The 22,176-nt window shown below is 34.1% G+C and overlaps 2 protein-coding genes across 2 annotated transcripts; both read left to right on the forward strand.

The window, feature by feature from the left end:
- The first annotated feature begins 10,387 nt into the window (after nt 1–10,387).
- Nucleotides 10,388–11,833, forward strand: LOC137819510 (putative UDP-rhamnose:rhamnosyltransferase 1). The gene has a single exon (XM_068623385.1). It carries the CDS (start codon nt 10,450–10,452, stop codon nt 11,761–11,763), a length of 1,314 nt encoding a protein of 437 aa, XP_068479486.1. The 5' UTR covers nt 10,388–10,449; the 3' UTR covers nt 11,764–11,833.
- Nucleotides 11,834–16,688: 4,855 nt separating this feature from the next.
- On the forward strand, nt 16,689–19,376 carry LOC137819421 (putative UDP-rhamnose:rhamnosyltransferase 1). Its single transcript, XM_068623271.1, has one exon. It carries the CDS (start codon nt 17,974–17,976, stop codon nt 19,288–19,290), a length of 1,317 nt encoding a protein of 438 aa, XP_068479372.1. The 5' UTR covers nt 16,689–17,973; the 3' UTR covers nt 19,291–19,376.
- The last annotated feature ends 2,800 nt before the right edge of the window (nt 19,377–22,176 follow it).

Raw genomic sequence — 22,176 nt, forward strand, 5'->3', positions numbered from 1 at the left:
CTTATTCGACTTGAACAAGTTATCTTAAAAAATGTCATATTAAAAAAATGAAAAGATTTGACTAGAGCATCATCATTACAAGAAATTTGTTTTTAATGAAGATTATTTAGAATAAGTTAATATAATTTTAAGAATTAATTTAGTTAACGGATTCTTTTTAACCTTCAAAAAGATTTATTCTAAAATCTCAGTAAAATAACAAGATTGTTTTAACTTTCATTAAATTCTAAATGTTCATTTTAAAACCTCAACATAATAACAGAGATTTTTTTAACTTTAATTAAATTTCAAAGGTTTATTATAAAACCTCAGTAAAATAATTAAGGTTTTTTTAACTTTTATTAAGTCCCAAAGATTTATTGTAAAAACCTCAACAAAATAACGGTGATTTTGTTAACCTTTATTAAATTCTAAAAGTTTATTCCAAATCTCAACATCAACAAAATAACTGAGGGTTAACCTTCGTTAAATTTCTAAGATTTATTTTAAAATTTTAGCAAAAAAGTTGAGTTTTTTTAATCTTCATTAAGTTAGAAAGATTTATTTTAAAATTTTAGTAAAATAATAGAGATTTTTTTAATCTCCGCTAAATTTCAAAAATTTATTCTTGTGAGAGTAATGATTTCATGGTGATGTATAATTTATATATGCTTTATCTGTTTATTTAATTTATGCATACTTTATCAAAATTTCAAATTTTTTCGTAGATTAGAGCTATTAGTGATTTTGTTTTTCATTTTCATTTTTAGTTCTTAAATTATTATTAGATCAATAGAAATTTTCTTTAAAATTAGGTTTCCTTATCATCTTCTCGTACGATGTAAAATCGGAGCTGAAGCGATTCCCGTGGGCTATAGTCAGGCTTCACGCACGTGATCTCGTCTTCAATTATGAAAGATGCAGGAGTTAGATTCGAAACTTAAATTTGAAGTTTGAAAAACAGAAAAGTTGATTTCTCAAGATAATCTTCTTGTTCTTCTAAGCTAAATTTGATTAACTGAGTTTCTGGTGAAGCAGAGTATTACGAAGTGGACTTTAAGCCTAACTCAACCCCATAAAATCGGCTCATAGGGTTGAGGTTTGCACCCACTTATATACAATGATGGGATCTCCAACACATCCCCTCACGCCGAGAGTGATAGATAGAAACTCGTGCGTGGGACTATATATTATGGGTGGTCCGATAGCGGCCCGATAGCAGATGGCCTGATAAGTCCAACAAATACTCGCTAGGATAGGCTCGAAATGGCTCTGATACCATATTACGAGGTGGACTTTAAGCCTAACTCAACCCCATAAAACCGGCTCATAGGATTGAGGTTTGCACCCACTTATATACAATGAAAGGCTCTAATCTCTAGTCGAGTATCTCCAACACAGCTACTGTTTTCCTTGTTCTAAATTTGTTATTTGGTGAAAAATTAAATGTGATTGTGTATCTGTTTTGAGCTTTGAAAGAAGTGCAGAAAAGGTGTTTGGTAAAATTAAAAAGTGGAAGTTGGGTTCAATTGGTTCTAGGATAATGGTTCAGATATAGAGTCTTTGATTTTCTTGTGCAGCAGGTATCCGCACGATAATGTTTCCAAACAAAATGAAGACGCTTCGGTTTAGAGAAGTTACTTCCTCAAATCAAATCATCTTCATTCATAATGTTCTACTCTATGTTACTGTTCTTTATTCCTATATATGTTTTCATTGCTGACAAAAAAAAAATCATATATATGTTGCTGATATTGTTTATTATATTATATATGGAGAGCTTGCGTCATGGTTTAGGCTCAAATATCCTTATATGGCCATTGGTTCTCTTGCCTCATCGGCTCCGATTCTCTACTTTTATGATGTTATACCACAAGATGGTTACTACTCTATTGTTTCAAGGGATTTTTAGAGTAATTTATCATATTTTTATTTTTATTTTTTCTTTATTTGTTTAATTCTATCATCAAGTATATGAGAAAAAAAAGGTGATTTTGTGAAGGAAAACAACCTAAACAGGCACATTTATATAAGCTGTAAAAGCAGTCAACAAAATTGGTTTTTACGGGTTGTTTTTCAAAGTAAAAAGAATGTGTTTAGAGAGAATACTGACACACAAAGCCCTCAAACAGAATGCACAGAACCAGTACATGCATATTTGACTAGTCATTAAATTTCTTAAATTTTCAAGAAGATACGGAATATATTCCTATTTATGATGAAAGTTACTCCCGACCAGATCGTATTCAAAGCGATAATAAAATAAATTTGGACTCATAACAATTTTGAGGAGGAATTAGCAACAGAAACAATGCACGAAGATTTAAAACATCTTCAATGAAATGCTGTGAGGGATGAAACAATCAGTTGTTTTATGAAAAAAATCGGTTGTTCACTAGTAGAAAATATGCAATTAACGACACCATACAAAGACGATTCTTAAAGAAAAGTCTTTATAAGAGAGAAGGTGGCAGTTTCTGTAAATATTTTCAAATTCTTAATGGTCTTAACGACGGTTCAAGCAGAAACCGTCGTTAACCGTGTAAGACTGTGGATATAAAGATGGTTCTATACATAACCGTCGTTATTTGGCTGTTCAGGAAAAAAAAGCGCGCTCCTTTCCCTCACTCTTCATTCTCTCATTTTCGCACAACATTCTCTCCTCACCAACAACCACTGCTAGTTGCGCCGCCTACTCCGATTGTGTCACCATGAGCAGCTGCCGCGAGCTTCATCCCAGCTCCCATCGCAAGCTCCAATCCAACTCTCGTTGCGACTCTCCCTTGCTCCGTCAGCCTCCTCTGCCGCACCAGCCACCACAACCGCTATGAATCAAGTTCGGTCAGCTTCTGCATCCGCGCGAGCCTCATGCGTGTCGCACCGACCAGCTTCCTTCGCTGCACTAGCTCTCGCCACCACGTCCCACTCCTACTACCGCCACCAAGCAGGTTAGTTTTTATTTATTTATTTAATTATTTTTATAATAAATATTTTGCATTATATTTATATTAGTTAGTACTATAATTTACTTAATTAAATTTATAATAAATATTTTCATTTATATTTATATTTATAGTAGTTCGTATTCTATTTTATTTAATTAATTTTATAATAAATATTTGCATGTATGTGTTGATTAGTAATTATTAGTATATGTATGTATTCAACACGTTGATTCTGAGTCCGGGGCTGTCTGACTCTTGACATGTTTGATTTAGTTATAGGATTGTATTTATTGAACATGTTGATTCTGAGTCCAAGGGTGTCCGACCCTTGACATATTTGATTTAATTATAGTATGTTATTTATTTAAGACGTTGATTCTGAGTCCGAGGGTGTCCGACCCTCAAGAATTTTAATTTAATTATAGAATTTGTATATATTGAACAAGTTGATTCTGAGTCTGGGGTGTCCGTCCCTTGGCAATTTTGATTTAGATTTTTTCAATTTACCAGTTTTATGGATCGGAGTTGGATTAGTACATTAAGGATAAGTGATGCTTACGAAAAAGGGGTTGAAGAATTCTTACAGTTTACACAACATATTGTCGTTAGTAATCAATACGAGCTGGACACTCATGCTTCTGAGTTGGAAGGGTGTTAACTTCGGTGGGAATGAATGACGTATATTTTCTTGCTTTTGCACAAACCAACATGAAGTATCTTAATTCTTTGTCTTTTCCTCTCTTTGAACTTCTTTTTCTAATTCCAAAACCTTTTCTAATGGCATATTCTTTGTAGAAAGTTTTAACAACATCGACATTGTTAAATGACATGCCAACTGTAGGAACTAATTCACTAACATCAACAGCTATGTTATCAAATTCTTGCGAAGGCTGACCGTCTTCAAACAAAGAAATCTCATCAGGAGAAATATTATCCATATCTATCCAGAGCTACATTATATACAAATTTGATATTGCAAATTAAGACATGTTATTTGTTAACAAATATGTCCAAATTTTTCTCAAAACTAGGGTTTTTTTGTAACTTTGGAACTAAAATATGTAATAAGATCCCACGATAATTGGTGCAAAAAAATAACATATCTAAGAGGTTTAACACAACTCATATGCAACCATAGTTGATACTGTCATCACATTTTACAGATTATTTTAAACAAACACATTGTGCAAAATTATAGTTTTTGGAAGAATGACAAGTAGGGTTTTTTTTTTTTGCTCTACAAGTGAAATGTCCAAATATTCCATGATTTGGCATACAAAATGAATGTACATGCATGAACTCCAACCAAACAATGAAAACTTTAATTAAAATGCACTAACATTGTGTATATAAGTCTAATAAATACATCTTCAAAATCATAACAAATGCATGTGTATTAAATATGTGCAAAACCTGTGGGTCCCACACTCATTGGAATACATGGAATGAAGGAAGTGGATAGAGACTGAATATATTAAAAGTTGTGGGTTCCACCTTGAATAAGAGTGCAAAAAAAATAAATTTTTGATGCTGGAAAATGCAAAATGTTGGTGGTGGAAGATGAGAATGAAAAGTGGATGGTGTTTTGTGCAATAAAGGCACGAAAATGGTGGTACTAATGGGAAAGGAGTAGCATTAATGCAACTCAACCACCACTGTGCTAAAGTGATTATTGTGGCAGGAACTAATAAAGACCTCGATAATGCTGTCATAATCTACCTAAAAACTAGTTCAAATAAATGTTATACATATGTCAAATTCAAGAGTGCACTAGTGTCATTTGGATGGTTCTTTCTTAGAGAAAGAAGAAACCATTGCTAAACCACTATAGTGTATCTTTTGAAACATAAAAACAATATTTAGTCATACTTTAGCTTTGCCATCTTCACTAGCAGTTTGAATGGAGCAATGGGAAAACCTTGACATTGATACCAATGACCTTGCAAGCTTTGTGCGTCGTTGTAACACCGACACAAGTTTCATTACGGGCCCATCCGGTAATGTGCAAACAATTATCCTTAATCGAAACTCCAAAGATGCAGTCAACACACAACAATTTATAAACAATATAGCTGACGAAAGTCATAGGCATGACATGGAATTGGGCACAACATCTTCTTCACTTTCATGATAATGTTTATGACAATCATTTACACTTTAACAGTTATTCGTGTGCAAAAAGTAATTTTTTTAAGGCCCAAGTTGATGGACATGATTGTGAGCAAATATTATTTTTGGTTAACATTAAGCCACATTTTGTTTGCCATTGCTTACTTGTCTTGTCAAAGAATGCCAACCAAATGGTTTAAGAGATATGTTAATAATTATTAAGGTAATATATGGCTTATGTACTCTTTTGATCCTTTCAGTTTATGCAACACAAAAATGACTATTATACACCTCTTTAGTACAGGATCCAATAGGAATAGTTAGAGAAAGTGTACACGAAAAGGTGTTAAAAGATCCGAAATTTGGATCACAAATTGCAGTAGGATCAGTTTTAGTGCTAAGAATGTATTTATCTTCCATAAAACTCTTTTCAAATAAGTCCATATCATATTTCATGAAAGCATTAATGCTCTTATAGGTAGCCATATTTATCCGAATAAAAGAGCATTCTATCTTAATATAACCATAATTAACATTGTTAAGGTATGTGGCTTTCATTATAACTTTAGTAAAAAAAAGTGTTCCTTTCGTTACAATATTCATGCCTATAGGTTTAAAAATTTGACATATGTCCACAATCTGATTCATGCTTATAGGTTTTCAAATTTGACATATGTCCACCATTTGAAGAGGAAGTTCGTTGTTGTCATCCAATAATACGCGTTCCACTGACTCTAGGTACAGTTCCAAAAATTTTCTATACTTTAAAAACAATGTCCTATATGCAATATTGTAATTCACATTTCAATATTCAAAATATATTCAGATGCAAAGCAATTGGAGTTATTAAATAAGATGGAGGAAGACAGAATCTGTGGTTCAAGGATGGTTTAAATTCCCACATCTTACAAACATGCCTATATGCACTATGAAGACTATTATTGTATAATTGAGAATACAAAATTGTATTTATAATTCATAAGAACATGTCTGAACAATGCTTATTACATGTGTTAATTGAATTTTTTGGTTACTTGTCCTTCTTAATTTGTATGAACTTAGTTTATATGAACTTAGTTTATGTGTATTAACACTACCATACATTCAAATTTAAAAAATATGTTCACTTCAACCACATAAATGGAAGACAATTAAAATTAAAAAAACACTTGAAAAAGTCCAACAAATTTACAATTAGTAAAATTAGAACGTAGTTGCTAAATACATGTCTTAAATTCTTTAACCACATTACACCTAATGAAATAAACATGTGTCATTCCTAACAAGTACTTCGTAATAAACATACTTTAGTACTAAACACGTCATGTACGATCCCTTTCAATTATGACTAACAAAACCATTTTTTCCCCTTGCATACCTAGTCCGTGGTGTTTTCATGACAACCGACTTCACACGTTTCCTTGCTTTATGCTTGACTCGGGTGAAAATGTTACTCTTTTCTTCCTACCCATCTTGTTCTTCGTGTACGTCTTGTTCTTCAGGTACGTCTTGCTCTTCGGGTACGTCTTTATCATCAACGTAAGACGTCTGCAAATGTTCTTCATCATCTGCAGAAGGACTATCACGCACATAAGATTTTACGCGTGCAGTTAAAAATTCTTGTAACTCTTTCAACTCCTTCTCCAAATTGCTGATGACAACCTTTTGTTCCTACACTTGGTGAAGCATATCAACTACTTTCACCTTCATTTTACCATAGTCCTTTTTTATGACATGTCGATTGTAAATCCACGTCCAACTACCTCAAATGCTTGTACAACTAATTCATTTTGCATATCTTCATTGGACGCAGTTTAGTCCACAATAACCTGTTCATGCACACAACAAATACCAACATAAATGAAAAAAAAAACTAAGTATTGTACATTAAATAAAAAATTTCGATGTATTCAACACACCACATTCTGTTGCAGTCCAGATGCAATTTCAATGTCACCCAACCTAACATTCGTCCAATGTGTGATACGAGGATATCTATTTCCAATCCTTGACATTTGCCACTTGTAAGAGAACAAATGTTCAAGAGCCCATATCTACACAATTCATATCAAATTAATGTCAGTAACCACAAAATGTATGGGAAGTCATTACAGATACAAAGTAAACATTTTAAATTACCTGCATCAAGTAGACACAACCACGAAGCCTTTCTTCCATGAAGGATTATTTGTAAAGGTTGGTAGGAATGAGGTAGAGTTGTGTATACTCCAGTTCGCTAATGACACTCTCTTTCTTTGTGAAGAGTCTTTTAGTAATGTGGTTACCATGAAGGCTATTCTCATGGGTTTTGAACTAGCTTCAAGCCTGAAGATTAACTTTCATAAATCAAAGCTAGCAGGCATAAATGTTGATAGAAATGCCCTTGTGTGTTATACAAATACTCTAAATTGTACACAGATGGAGTACCTTTCAAGTATCTGGGACTAGAAATGGGTGGAAACCCAAGGAAGAAACATTTTTCGGAGCCTATCTTAAGCAAATTAAGTGCTAGACTCAGTGTGTGGAAAGGGATACTTTTTTTTTATGGCAGGGAGGATAAGCTTAATTAAGTTTGTTATCACAACCCTACCCTTTTTCTACTTATCACTTTTCAAAGCACCGGAGTTAGTCTGGAAAAGCATCATTAGTATCCAAATGAGGTTTTTATGGGGTTAGGGGACGGAGAGCATACCGATCTCATTGGTAGGCTGGGAGAACCTGTATAAACCTAAAGAGGAGGGTGGGCTGAGATTTAAAGATATTCGAAAGTTTAACTGTGCTCTCCTGGCTAAATGAAGATGGCGTCTTCTGACTAAAGAGAAAAGGATGTGGAAAGATTTGTTGGTTTCAAAGTGTGGCTCAGATTTAGGTAATACTCAAACACATGTGAAATTCCAGTCCTGGTGGTGGAGAGATTTGTCTAAAGTTTGTAGGGAGGGAGGAAGAGCATGTTGGTTTCAAGAAGCTTTAGGATGGAAAATAGGAGATGGAGATAAAGCTAGATTCTGGGAGGATGTGTGGGTTGGCAACCTTAACCTCAAAACTTTGTTCCCGAGGATGTACTCGCTATCTTTAAATCAGGGACAAAAGGTGGAAGAGGTAGGTGTGTGGGAAGAATCAGTATAAAGGTGGAGCTTAAGATGGAGGCGTGTTGAGTGGGAATCCATGATGTAGGCAGAACTATTAACGTATATCTAGGGGCTCCATGAATAGGGAAGAAATGGATCTCCATGTGTGGGGGAGTGAAGAATCAGGGTTGGTCTTTGTGAATTCAGCATATGAATGCTTAGCTAAGCATGCCAAAGGTCTTCAACATGACCACTTCAAATGCTTGTGGAAGGTTAAAGTGCTTCCCAAAGTAATCACCATAGCGTGGAGGGTCTTTTTGGATAGAATCCCAACTAGAATGTGCTTGAGTAGGACAGGGATGGTGGTGAACATTACTATATGTGCAATGTGTCAGGCTATGGATGAATCAAATCAACATCTATTTTTATAATGCAAATATGCACAATGTGTATGGTCTTTTTGCTTCTTATGGATTGGTGTCTTGTTTGTTCAACACAATGAATTAAATACCCACTTTGAGAACTTTCACCTGGTTCAGGCTAGTAGTAAACAAAATTTGGTATGGAAAGGTTTGTGGGCAGCTATAGTGAGATGTATGTGGGAACAACGAAATTATGTTATCTTTAAACAAGGGGTAGTAATAGATGCGGAAGAGATATTTCAGATGGCACAACTAAAATCGTAGTTATGGATGAAACACCTTCCAGTACGACTACCTTATTACGATTTCACTCCAGTCACTAGCACTCTTTCAACTACTCCTTCATGGATTGGGTTTTGAATCCTCTTGAATGCATTATAAGTTATAAATAAATGAGAAAGGTTAGAGGAAGGTGATCTAGGAGTTAGATGTGTCAATGGGATGCCATAGTAGTTGAAGGCCCTGCTGGTCGACTTTTTGTCTCTAGGCATAAGGTCTTATGATCAAGACAAGGAGATTCGTATAAATGAGGGAGTAAAAAAGTAAGGGTACTGGAATTGTGTAGGAACTAGAAAATAAAAGATGTTGGAGGTGGGGCAGGGGCAACATGTTGCAATATGTGGTGCATGGTATGTTCCTCAAGGGCACTCCCAAATATTCACTGGTTTGGTCAAATGAGCAATTTTGTCATTATCAAGGTTTTTAGTTCTCTCGTGGAAGTGAAGCTTGTGCAAACATATCAGAAATTGTGATTGTGAGAAGCAGCACACAACAGATGCTCACTTCATGAGAATAAGTTGCTAATTGTTGTGGATATGGACGAAAGCCTAACTGGTGCTGTCAATGTAGCCTTGTAGTGGAAAGAAAACTAAACAGAACCAGGTCTAGTAAGGGAGAGGACTTTAAAATTATTGTCCAACAGTAAGGAGGATACTATAAAGCATTGCAAAGGGACTTTTGAGTTGTTGTGGTCTTTCCTGCACAAGCCTACATGGAGGTATGGCAAAAGGGTGTATGGCTGCTATTATGCAGGGGATGCTAGCCCAATTTTGCAGATGCAAATTCAGTGCAGGCCATTGTGATGCAGGGGATGCTGGCCCAATTATGCAGGTGTAGATTTGGTGCATGCCATTGTGATGTAGTGTTATGGGTTTGTGCTGATTCGGTATGTTTATTTCTCCTGGTTTTGGTTATGTGATAGCTGTTGTAGATGGTTTTGTATTACAAAAATTTTGGAGTAGTTGAAGCGTATGGATAGAGTTATATGGATGGATTTTAGGATTGTTTTATTATGTTCTAAGCCTATAGGTGGTGTGAAGCACTTGTTTTTTATATATTGGTTGGAATATTAGTGAAGTATTTTTTTTTATTTTTTGTTGATGAAAAAAACATAATACTTATTTCTAATGATTGTATAAATATTAAAGAATGAAATTAATATTTTAAATTTTATAATATCAAGTTTACAATATACTAGTTTTTTATCTCTTTTATTGATTACTCACTTCTACTAGAGAGTGTACTCTTCTTAACAAGTATATTCATTAAGAGTAGTACTAAGAAAATGTGACATTGACTATTAAAACCTAAATAATTTAGAATTTCTTTTTGTCTAAAACGTCAGTTAAAGGAGACTGATTTAACTTTTTACTAATTTATTTATTATGAAAGTTGCATTTTTGGCAAAATTAGAATGGAGGACTTGTAGGTAAGGGGGTCCCATATGGTGGATTTCAAGGAACATGTGTGACTAATGAAGCTATTACCTTCAATTGTGGTTCACAAGTTGGCACTAATAATGTGTGAAACTGGACAAGAGAGACACTAATCAAAAGGAAAAAGATAATCATGAAAAAATAAATAACCATTCATCATAACCCATTATAAAGAAGCCAGACACATTCATCCTTAAACACAAAGCATTCCATGGCGGAACAGCGTGAGAAGCTTCACATTGTGGTGTTTCCTTGGCTAGCATTTGGTCACATACTCCCATTTTTTGAGCTTGCAAAACTCATAGCTCAAAAGGGTCACAAAATTTCTTTCATTTCCACGCCTAGAAATATCCATCGTCTACCCAAAGTGCCTGAAAACTTGCAACCTTTGGTGGATCTCATAGAACTCCCACTGCCCCGTGTTGACAAACTCCCAGAAAATGCAGAGGCCACAGTGGACATTCCTTACCACATCATTCCATACCTCAAGCTTGCTTTTGATGGTCTTGAACAACCTTTGACCAAGTTTCTGGAGAGATGCAAACCCCATTGGATAATATACGACTTTGCACCCTATTGGTTGCCACCAATATCTTCCAAGCTAGGAATCTCATGCGTCTCATTCAATATTTTTAGTGCATCATGTATGTATTATTTTTCGGATATTTTTACAAGAAAAGAAAGTGAGTCCTCGCGGAAATATATTCCTGAAGAGCATAATGAGAATAATGAATCGGGGGTTTCAGATGTGTTTCGGGTGCTTACAACTTTTAATGGTGCTCAATTTATTGCTTCAAGAAGCTGCATGGAGATTGAAGGTGAGCCTCTCAAATTGTGTGAAAGTATATATAGGAAAACAGTGATTCCAGTTGGGTTATTGCCACCTTCATTACAGTTCAGTGAAGACAGCAATGATGAAAACTGGAACACCATCCTTAATTGGTTAGACAAACAGGAAAAAGGGTCAGTGATTTATGTAGCTTTTGGATCTGAAGTCACACTAAGTGATGAAGACTTCACTGAAATTACTATGGGAATAGAAATGTCTGGTTTTCCTTTTTTTTGGGTTCTGAAGAAGCAAAACACCTCTAGTGTTGAGTTGCAGGATGTGGTTGTGAATAACTCAGGAAAGGGTATGGTGTGGACAACATGGGCCCCACAGGTGAGGATTTTATCACACAAGTCTATTGGGGGGTTCCTCACTCACTGTGGTTGGAGTTCAGTTATTGAGAGTCTTCAAATTGGGTGTCCGCTTGTTATGTTGCCCTTCCAAAGTGATCAATTTATAAATGCTGGGTTTATGGAGGAGAAAAGGGTAGGGGTCAAAGTACAGAGAAATAAGCACTGTGGGAAGTTCACAAGGGAATCATTGGCCATAGCATTGAGATCAGTGATGTTGGAAAAAACTTATAGAAGTGAAGCACAGAAGATGAGTAAGATATTTGGGGACAAAGAACTGCACCAAAAATACATTGATCACTTTGTTGATTACATGGAAAACCATAGGCCTACCATGAAAGATTAGTTTTCTGCCATGAAGGATTATTTGTAATTGATGCATAAGTTTTAACGTTGTTTGTTATTGGTTGAGTTGATTGATGTCTAGAAATGTTTGAGTTTCCCTTTTGAAACAAAAAATTTAAATGGATTGAAAGATTATCCTCTTAGAAAGAACTGGAATACCTTGTTCTATTTTGAAGATTGAACTCAGAAAGATATGCATCCAATCCGTGGAATACATAGACGTGAAGTTGTTTTGTGATAAACACACATATGCATCTCCAAATGATTCACAATCAGTAATAAAAGCAACTTTGAAGAAATGGAAATAATAATATATCTTAACACATCAAAATATTAGTTTCCTAACCAAATCAAAGCAAAGAAACCAAGCAAGTAAGGCTTTCCCATTCCACCACTTTGAATATATGCAAACAGCAATAGCCAGTTTCAATCAAGGTAAAAAACAAAGATATGCACATTTTTTAAGTCTGGTATGAGGTGTTAGCTGAGACTTCAATGTCGCATTCAATAGTCTATATATTAAGAAATGCCCTTTTGCTTTATCTTCAGATTTTTCAGCCCACTTGCAATGGTTTAGTTTGGATTATGATACTCACATTTATTGTTGTATCACATTAGACCACATGTTGCTAGTTCTATTTGTCAGATATTTGTGAAATTTTACAGTATTTTTCTTGGCTCATATTGTTTATTGTTTGTCTTTTCACAGGTGGGTACTTGTGTTGAAAGTGGAGCAATGTGTTGTGTGCAGTAGTAGAAAACTTTTCAGACGAGTACCTCCGCCACAGTGATATGCCCATATGCACATTTATTAACAGTGTACCATATAACATCAGTATTTGTTGTAAAAGCTCATCTTTTACCTACCCTTAACTACTAAACACCATCCAAAATCTTATAAACTTCAATGGATTAAAGATGATGATACATAGTATACCTATCTCCCTATAAAACTATCAAGATAAACAAATTTTATGTGATATAGTTCCTATAGGCACACAATATCTTCCTTGGTAGGTCATGATAATATATAATCATAAAAGTATTGAGAATGAGTTTCCCAATAAAATAAGTTTCACTTATCAAGGAAGAAAAATATTTGTTTCTCCTATCACACTCAACAAATGAGGGATGATAAATTAAAAATGAAAAAAAAAGTTTTAAGAGGAAAAGAAAAAGAAAAGGAGAAGATAGAGAAAGTTAGAAAGGAAAGAAGAGTTAATCAAACAAAACTCTAAAGAAACAAATACAAGAGAAACTCTTAAGAGGACATGTATATTCTTGAACTCTTGTTCTAAAAGAGGTAATAATTCTAAATTGTCTTCTAAAAAAATCTATAAAGAAAATCACTTTCTCTTATTGTTGCCTAGTACATGACAAAAACAAAATGAAGGATTTCTCATCGGCTCCGATTTTCTACTTTTATGATGTTATACCACAAGATGGTTACTACTCTATTGTTTCAAGGGATTTTTAGAGTAATTTATCATATTTTTATTTTTTCTTTATTTGTTTAATTCTATCATCAAGTATAAGAGAAAAAAAGGTGATTATGTGAAGGAAAACAACCTAAACAGGCACAGTTATATAAGCTATAAAATCAGTCAACAAAATTGACTTTTAGGGTTTCTTTTCAAAGTAAAAAGAATTTGTTTAGAGAGAATACTGGCACACAAAGCCCTCAAACAGAATGCATAGAACCAACACATGCATATTTGACTAGTAATTAAATTTCTTAAATTTTCAAAAAGATATGGAATATATTCCTATTTAGGATGAAAATAACTCCCAACCAAATCGTATTCAAAGCGATAATAAAATAAATTTGGACTCATAACAATTTTGAGAAGGAATTAGCAACAAAAACAATGCACGAAGATTTAAAACATCTTCAATGAAATGTTGTGAGGGATGAAACAATAAGTTGTTTTTGTGAAAAAAGTCGGTTGTTCACTAGTAGAAAATATGCAATTAACGACACCATACAAAGAGGATTCTTAAAGAAAAGTCGTTATAAGAGAGAAGGTGGCAGTTTCTGTAAATATTTTCAAATTCTTAGTGGTCTTAACGACGGTTCAAGCAGGAACCGTCGTTAACCGTGTAAGACTGTGGATATAAAGATGGTTCTATACAAAACCGTCGTTATTTGGCTGTTCAGGAAAAAAAAAGCGCGCTCCTTTCCCTCACTCTTCATTCTCACATTTTCGCACAACATTCTCTCCTCACCAACAACCACTGCCAGTTGCGCCGCCTACTCCGACTGTGTCGCCATGAGCAGCCGCCGCGAGCTTCGTCCCAGCTCCCATCGCGAGCTCCAATCCAACTCCCGTTGCGACTCTCCCTTGCTCCGTCAGCCTCCTCTGCCGCACCAGCCACCACAACCGCTATGAATCAAGTTCGGTCAGCTTCTGCATCCGCGCGAGCCTCATGCGTGTCGCACCGACCAGCTTCCTCCGCTGCACTAGCTCTCGCCACCACGTCCCACTCCTACTACCGCCACCAAGCAGGTTAGTTTTTATTTATTTATTTAATTATTTTTATAATAAATATTTACTTTATTAAATTTATAATAAATGTTTTCATTTATATTTATATTTATAGTAGTTAGTATTCTATTTTATTTAATTAATTTTATAATAAATATTTGCATGTATGTGTTGATTAGTAATTATTAGTATATGTATGTATTCAGCACGTTGATTCTGAGTCCGGGGCTGTCTGACTCTTGACATGTTTGATTTAGTTATAGGATTGTATTTATTGAACATGTTGATTCTGAGCCCAAGGGTGTCCGACCCTTGACATATTTGATTTAATTATAGTATGTTATTTATTTAAGACATTGATTCTGAGTCCGACGGTGTCCGACCCTCAAGAATTTTAATTTAATTATAGAATCTGTATATATTGAACACGTTGATTCTGAGTCTGGGGGTGTCCGTCCCTTGGCAATTTTGATTTAGATTTTTTCAATTTACCAGTTTTATGGATCGGAGTTGGATTAGTACATTAAGGATAAGTGATGCTTACGAAAAAGGGGTTGAAGAATTCTTACAGTTTACACAACATATTGTCGTTAGTAATCAATACAAGTTGGACACTAATGCTTCTGAGTTGGAAGGGTGTTAACTTCGATGGGAACGAATGACGTATATTTTCTTGCTTTTGCACAAACCAACATGAAGTATCTTAATTCTTTGTCTTTTCCTCTCTTTGAACTTCTTTTTCTAATTCCAAAACCTTTTCTAATGGCATATTCTTTGTAGAAAGTTTTAACAACATCGACATTGTTAAATGACATGCCAACTGTAGGAACTAATTCACTAACATCAACAGCTATGTTATCAAATTCTTGCGAAGGCTGACCGTCTTCAAACAAGGAAATCTCATCAGGAGAAATATTATCCATATCTATCCAGAGCTACATTATATACAAATTTGATATTGCAAATTAAGACATGTTATTTGTTAACAAATATGTCCAATTTTTTTTATCAAAACTAGGGTTTTTTTGTGACTTTGGAACTAAAATATGTAATAAGATCCCACGATAATTGGTGCAAAAAATAACATATCTAAGAGGTTTAACACAACTCATATGCAACCATAGTTGATACTGTCATCACATTTTACAGATTATTTTAAACAAACACATTGTGCAAAATTATAGTTTTTGGAAATAGAATGACAAGTAGGGTTTTTTTTTTGCTCTACAAGTGAAATGTCCAAATATTCCATGATTTGGCATACAAAATGAATGTACATGCATGAACTCCAACCAAAAAATGAAAACTTTAATTAAAATTCACTAACATTGTGTATACAAGTCTAATAAATGCATCTTCAAAATCATAACAAATGCATGTGTATTAAATATGTGCAAAACCTGTGGGTCCCACACTCATTGGAATACATGGAATGAAGGAAGTGGATAGAGACTGAATACATTAAAAGTTGCGGGTTCCACCTTGAACAAGAGCGCAAAAAAATAAATTTTTGATGCTGGAAAATGCAAAATGTTGGTGGGGGAGTGAAGAATCAGGGTTGGTCTTTGTGAATTCAGCATATGAATGCTTAGGTAAGTATGCCAAAGGTCTTCAACATGACCACTTCAAATGCTTGTGGAAGGTTAAAGTGCTTCCCAATGTAATCACCATAGCGTGGAGGGTCTTTTTGGATAGAATCCCAACTAGAATGTGCTTGAGTAGCACAGGGATGGTGGTGAACATTACTATATGTGCAATGTGTCAGGCTATGGATGAATCAAATCAACATCTATTTTTATAATGCAAATATGCACAATGTGTATGGTCTTTTTGCTTCTTATGGATTGGTGTCTTGTTTGTTCAACACAATGAATTAAATACCCACTTTGAGAACTTTCACCTGGTTCAGGCTAGTAGTAAACAAAATTTGGTATGGAAAGGTTTGTGGGCAGCTACAGTGAGGTGTATGTGGGAACAAAGAAATTATGTTATCTTTAAACAAGGGGTAATAGATGCGGAAGAGATATTTCTGATGGCACAACTAAAATCGTAGTTATGGATGAAACACCTTCCAGTACGACTATCTTATTACGATTTCACTCTAATCACTAGCACTCTTTCAACTACTCCTTCATGGATTGGGTTTTGAATCCTCTTGAATGCATTAGAAGTTATAAATAAATGAGAAAGGTTAGAGGAAGGAGATCTAGGAGTTAGATGTGTCAATGGGATGTCATAGTAGTTGAAGGCCCTGCTGGTCGACTTTTTGTCTCTAGGCATAAGGTTTTATGATCAAGACAAGGAGATTCGTATAAATGAGGGAGTAAAAAAGTAAGGGTACTGGAATTGTGTAGGAACTAGAAAATAAAAGATGTTGGAGGTGGGGCAGGGGCAACATGTTGCTATATGTGGTGCATGGTATGTTCCTCAAGCGCACTCCCAAATATTCACTGGTTTGGTCAAATGAGCAATTTTGTCATTATCAAGGTTTTTAGTTCTCTCGAGGAAGTGAAGCTTGTGCAAACATATCAAAAATTGTGACTGTGAGAGGCAACACGCAACAGATGCTCACTTCATGAGAATATGCTGCTAATTGTTGTGGATCTGTCAATGTGGCCTTGTAGTGGAAAGAAAATGAAACAGAACCAGGTCTAGTAAGGGAGAGGACTTTAAAATTATTGTCCAACAGTAAGGAGGATACTAGAAAGCATTGCAGGGGGACTTTTGAGTTGTTGTGGTCTTTCCTGCACAAGCCTACATGGAGGTATAGCAAAAGGGTGTATGGCTGCTATTATGCAGGGGATGCTAGCCCAATTCTGCAGATGCAAATTCGGTGCAGGCCATTGTGATGCAGGGGATGCTGGCCCAATTATGCAGGTGCAGATTTGGTGCAGGCCATTGCGATGTTGTGTTATGGCTTTGTGCTGATTCGGTATGTTTATCTCTCCTGATTTTGGTTATGTGATAGCTGTTGTAGATGGTTTTGTATTACAAAATTTTTGGAGGAGTTGAAGCGTATGGGTAGAATTATATGGATGGATTTTAGGATTGTTTTATTATGTTCTAAGCCTATAGGTGGTGTGAACCACTTGTTTTTTATATACTGTTTGGAATATTACTGAAGTATTTTTTATTTATTTTTGTTGATTAAAAAACATAATAGTTATTTCTAATGATTCTATAAATATTAAAGAATGGAATTAACATTTTAAATTTTATAATATCAAGTAATTTTACAATATACTATTTTTTTATCTCTTTTATTGATTACTCACTTCTCCTAGAACCTACTCTTCTTACCAAGTACATTCATTAAGAGTAGTACTAAGAAAATGTGACATTGACTATTAAAAGCTAAATAATTTAGATTTCTTTTTTGTCTAAAACGTCAGTTAAATGTGACAGATTTAACTTTTCACTAATTTATTTATTATGAAAGTTGCATTTTTGGCAAAATTGGAATGGAGGAGTTGAAAGTAAGGGGGTCCCATATGGTGGATTTGAAAGGAACTAATAAAGCTATTACCTTCAATTGTGGTTCACAAGTTGGCACTAATAATGTGTGAAAGTTGACAAGAGAGACAGTAATGGATGGAAAAAGATAATCATGACAAAAATTAGGCATTCAAAATGGTCCCAGTGTTAACGTTGATATTTTCTATACATTAAAAAAAAATAACCATTCATGATGCCACACACATTCATCCTTAAACACAAGCATATCCATGGGGGAGCAGCGTGAGAAGCTTCACATCATGGTGTTTCCATGGCTAGCATTTGGTCACATAGTCCCATTTTTTGAACTTGCGAAACTCATAGCTCAAAAGGGTCACAAAATTTCTTTCATTTCCACACCTAGAAATATCCATCGTCTACCCAAAGTGCCTGAAAACTTGCAACCTTTGGTGGATCTGATAGAACTCCCACTGCCCCGTGTTGACAAACTCCCAGAAAATGCAGAGGCCACTGTTGACATTCCTCACCACATCATTCCATACCTCAAGCTGGCTTTTGATGGTCTTGAACAACCTTTGACCAAGTTTCTGGAGAGATCCAAACCCCATTGGATAATATACGACTTTGCACCTTATTGGTTGCCACCGATATCTTCTAAGCTAGGAATCTCATGCGTCTCATTCTGTATTTTTAGTGCATCTGGTATGTATTCTTTTTCGGATTTTTTTACAAGAAAAGAAAGTGAGTCCCCGCGGAGCAAAGGTATTCCCGAAGAGCATAATGAAAATGATGAATCGGGGGTTTCAGATGTGTTCCGGTTCCTTACAACTTTTAATGGTGCTCAAGTTATTGCTTCAAGAAGCTGCATGGAGATTGAAGGTGAACCTCTCAAATTGTGTGAAAGTATATATAGGAAAACAGTGATTCCAGTTGGGTTATTGCCTCCTTCATTACAGTTCAGTGAAGACAGCAATGATGAAAACTGGAACACCATCCTTAATTGGTTAGACAAACAGGAAAAAGGGTCAGTGATTTATGTGGCATTTGGAACTGAAGTGACACTAAGTGATGAAGACTTCACTGAAATTACTATGGGAATAGAAATGTCTGGTTTTCCTTTTTTTTGGGTTCTGAAGAAGCAAAACACCTCTAGGGTTGAGTTGCAGGATGTGGTTGTGAATAACTCAGGAAAGGGTATGGTGTGGACAACATGGGCCCCACAGGTGAGGATTTTATCACACAAGTCTATTGGGGGGTTCCTCACTCACTGTGGTTGGAGTTCAGTGATAGAGAGTCTTCAAATTGGGTGTCCACTTGTTATGTTGCCCTTCCAAAGTGATCAATTTATAAATGCTGGGTTTATGGAGGAGAAAAGGGTAGGGGTCAAAGTACAGAGAAATGAGCACTGTGGGAAGTTCACCAGGGAATCATTGGCCATAGCATTGAGATCAGTGATGTTGGAAGAAACTTATAGAAGTGAAGCACAGGAGATGAGTAAGATATTTGGGGACAAAGAACTGCACCAAAAATACATTGATCACTTTGTTGATTACATGGAAATCCATATGCCTGCCATGAAGGATTAGCCTTTCTGCCGTTCTATTACGTTGGTTTAAGTTTCTGTTCGTTGTAAGATTTTTAGATAAATTGTTTTGATATCTCTTTTTTAAAAGGGTTGAAACATTCTTTTCTATTTAATTTATTATTTATCGGTTAAAAAAATAAATAATAAAAACAACTTTCAACAAATGGAAGTAATAATACATCTTATCACATCAATATATTAGTTTCCTAACCAAATTGCACCAGTTTGAGAAAAACCCTAATCCTATAAACAGAAATAGCCAATTTCAATCAAGGTAAAAAAAAAGAAAAATATGCACATTTTTTAAGCTATGAGGTGTTAGCTGAAACTTCAATATCACATTCAATAGTGTTTATATCTTACAAGATATGTCCTTTTGCTTTATCTTCAGACTTTTCAGCCCACTTGCAATGGTTTAGTTTTGATTATGATAGCCACATTCATTGTTGTATCACATTAGACCCACATGTCATTCCTAGTTCTATTAGTCAGATATCTTGATTGTGAAATTTTGCAGTATTTTTCTTGTCTCGTATTTGGGACTTGAAAAGAAAATAAAATCATGAAATAAAAAATAATATGTAAAAATTAAAATAATTAGTTGCAATAGTAACTAAATTAGATACCATTTTATAAACAAAAAAAAAAATTGATTTCTAAATTAGTTTCTATTATTTTGTATTATTATTAAATAGTTTCTAAATTGGTATCTAATTAGCAATCAAGATTTTTGCTACCAAATTTAGAAACTGAATAATTGGTAGTTAAAACCTTAGTTGCTAGTTAGATACCAATTTAGAAACTATTTAACAATAATACAAAATAATATAAACTAATTTAGAAATCAATTTTTTTTAGTTTCTAAAATAGTCTCTATTTTAGTTATTATTGTAACTAATTATTTTGGTCTCTAAATAGTAGTTTCTATTTCATGATTTTCTTGTAGTGTCAGTTTGAAATTTGTGTTCAGTGCTTCAAAACTTTTCAGACAACTCCTTCATTTCATTGAAGAACAGACTTGTGTACTATACCATGGAAATAATGCCACAAATGAACATAAAATGGCAATTTGAAGTAACCCTCCACGAATAGCAACAAGTGAAAGTGACAGAAAAGGTTTTGGGAAGACGAGGAATAACAATTCTGTAAGGGAAAACTCCAATCCCAAAAGAAATACTACACCAAACTATGCAGAATTACTAAGTAAAACCATAAAAACAGTTAACAACTTAGATTGATGTTTATAGTATTAGGAGATTGAATACCAAGAACTCTAAGTCAACTATATAAAATAAAGGAACATTTCTCTCTCCACATACAGTCCATACCGAAACAAATTTTTCCCAGTTTTGTAATGACAGAAAAGGTTAGCAGATAAATAGTACTGCATAAACCCTATCTATCTCTAAAAACTATTCTACTTCACTGTTTAACTCCCTATCTATCTCTAGTATACAATTTTCTCCCTTTCATTTATCTATGTAATCAATTCTGTTTATAGAGTTCCTACCACTATAAAAAAATAATGATGAAATAAAAACCAATTTTTAAAGATCAAAATAATTAGTTGCAATAGTAACTAAATTAGATACCATTTTAGAAACTAAATAAAAAAATTGGTTTCTAAATTAGTTTCTATTATTGTTAAATAGTTTCTAAATTGGTATCTAATTAGCAATCAAGGTTTTAACTACCAATTATTTAGTTTCTAAATTTGTTCTCTAAAACCTTTGTTGCTAATTAGATACCAATTTAGAAAAACTATTTAATAATAATAGAAACTAATTTAGAAACCAAATTTGTATTTAGTTTTTAGAATGGTCTCTAATTTAATTACTATTGCAACTAATTATTTTGGTCTCTAAAAATTAGTTTTTATTTCATGTTTTGCTTGTATTATGCATTGGAGTGAGTTTTAGCTTTTGTAGTTAATGACCCCCAATTCTCGGTTAAACCCTAACTAACTTCTACAAATTTCTATTTCCAAGCACCGTTGACCATTTAGAATCAGTTATTGTTATTATTGACCGTCTACTGTTTGTTTCTAGAGAAAGGTTGATCTTCTAGAACCTGTTTTTGTAGTCTTTCATCATTTTAGCTCTCGGTTTCCTAGTTTCTCTTCTTCAGCTGTTTCTTCCATGATAGTTTAGGTCAATTCCAACTCTAAATTAGATTTTCAAAAGGTCAAAACATTGAATTCGAACATTCAAGCAAAATAAAAGCTACAAAAAATCATTTTTAAGACTTGTGTAACTTTATTTTTTTGGAAAAACTACAAATCTAATATAAAAACAGAAAATAAGAACAGAAACTGTAAGAAAATACAATTATTCTAAAAAAAATACTAAAAAAAACAAGAATTATCAATGTGCGAATTTGAAGAGAAATTTGTCATTCATCTAATTTTTACATGCAAATAGTTGTCTTGGAAGGTAGGAATTTGTGTAATTCATGGGGGTAAGAACTGCCCAAGAGGTTAAACCTCTCAAACACTTCCAATAATTTTATTTAGTGCATTTAAGTAGGAATCATAATAGTCTGATGAGGATGAGCATGTGAATGACAATAGTATTGGATGCTGGACAAATCCTAATTCGAATTTGGATTATTCCATGCGTGATTATTCCATGCGTGTGTGTCATTTTTCATAGCTTTTAATTTTCAACAATGTATTTGTTATTTGAGTTTTGGTTACTGAGGTTTTTTTTTAAGTAAGTAATGCAGAAGAGGAAGGGAGAGTTGTGGAAGGACACTCTTTCAATCCTTTTTTTTTTTTATTTGAACAAGTTTTTTTTATATATATAAATTAATCATTTCTCAAATACTCTATTTAATTTTATTAATTATTTATTGATAAAAATAAATAAATGTATCATCAATACAATTA

The sequence above is a fragment of the Phaseolus vulgaris genome, chromosome 10, assembly GCF_000499845.2.
Source record: "Phaseolus vulgaris cultivar G19833 chromosome 10, P. vulgaris v2.0, whole genome shotgun sequence".
NCBI classification, from domain to species: domain Eukaryota; kingdom Viridiplantae; phylum Streptophyta; class Magnoliopsida; order Fabales; family Fabaceae; genus Phaseolus; species Phaseolus vulgaris.

Coding starts and splice junctions, on each gene's coding strand:
- LOC137819421 (XM_068623271.1), top strand. CDS start 17,974: ATGGGGGAGCAGCGTGAGAAGCTTCACATCATGGTGTTTCCATGGCTA.
- LOC137819510 (XM_068623385.1), top strand. CDS start 10,450: ATGGCGGAACAGCGTGAGAAGCTTCACATTGTGGTGTTTCCTTGGCTA.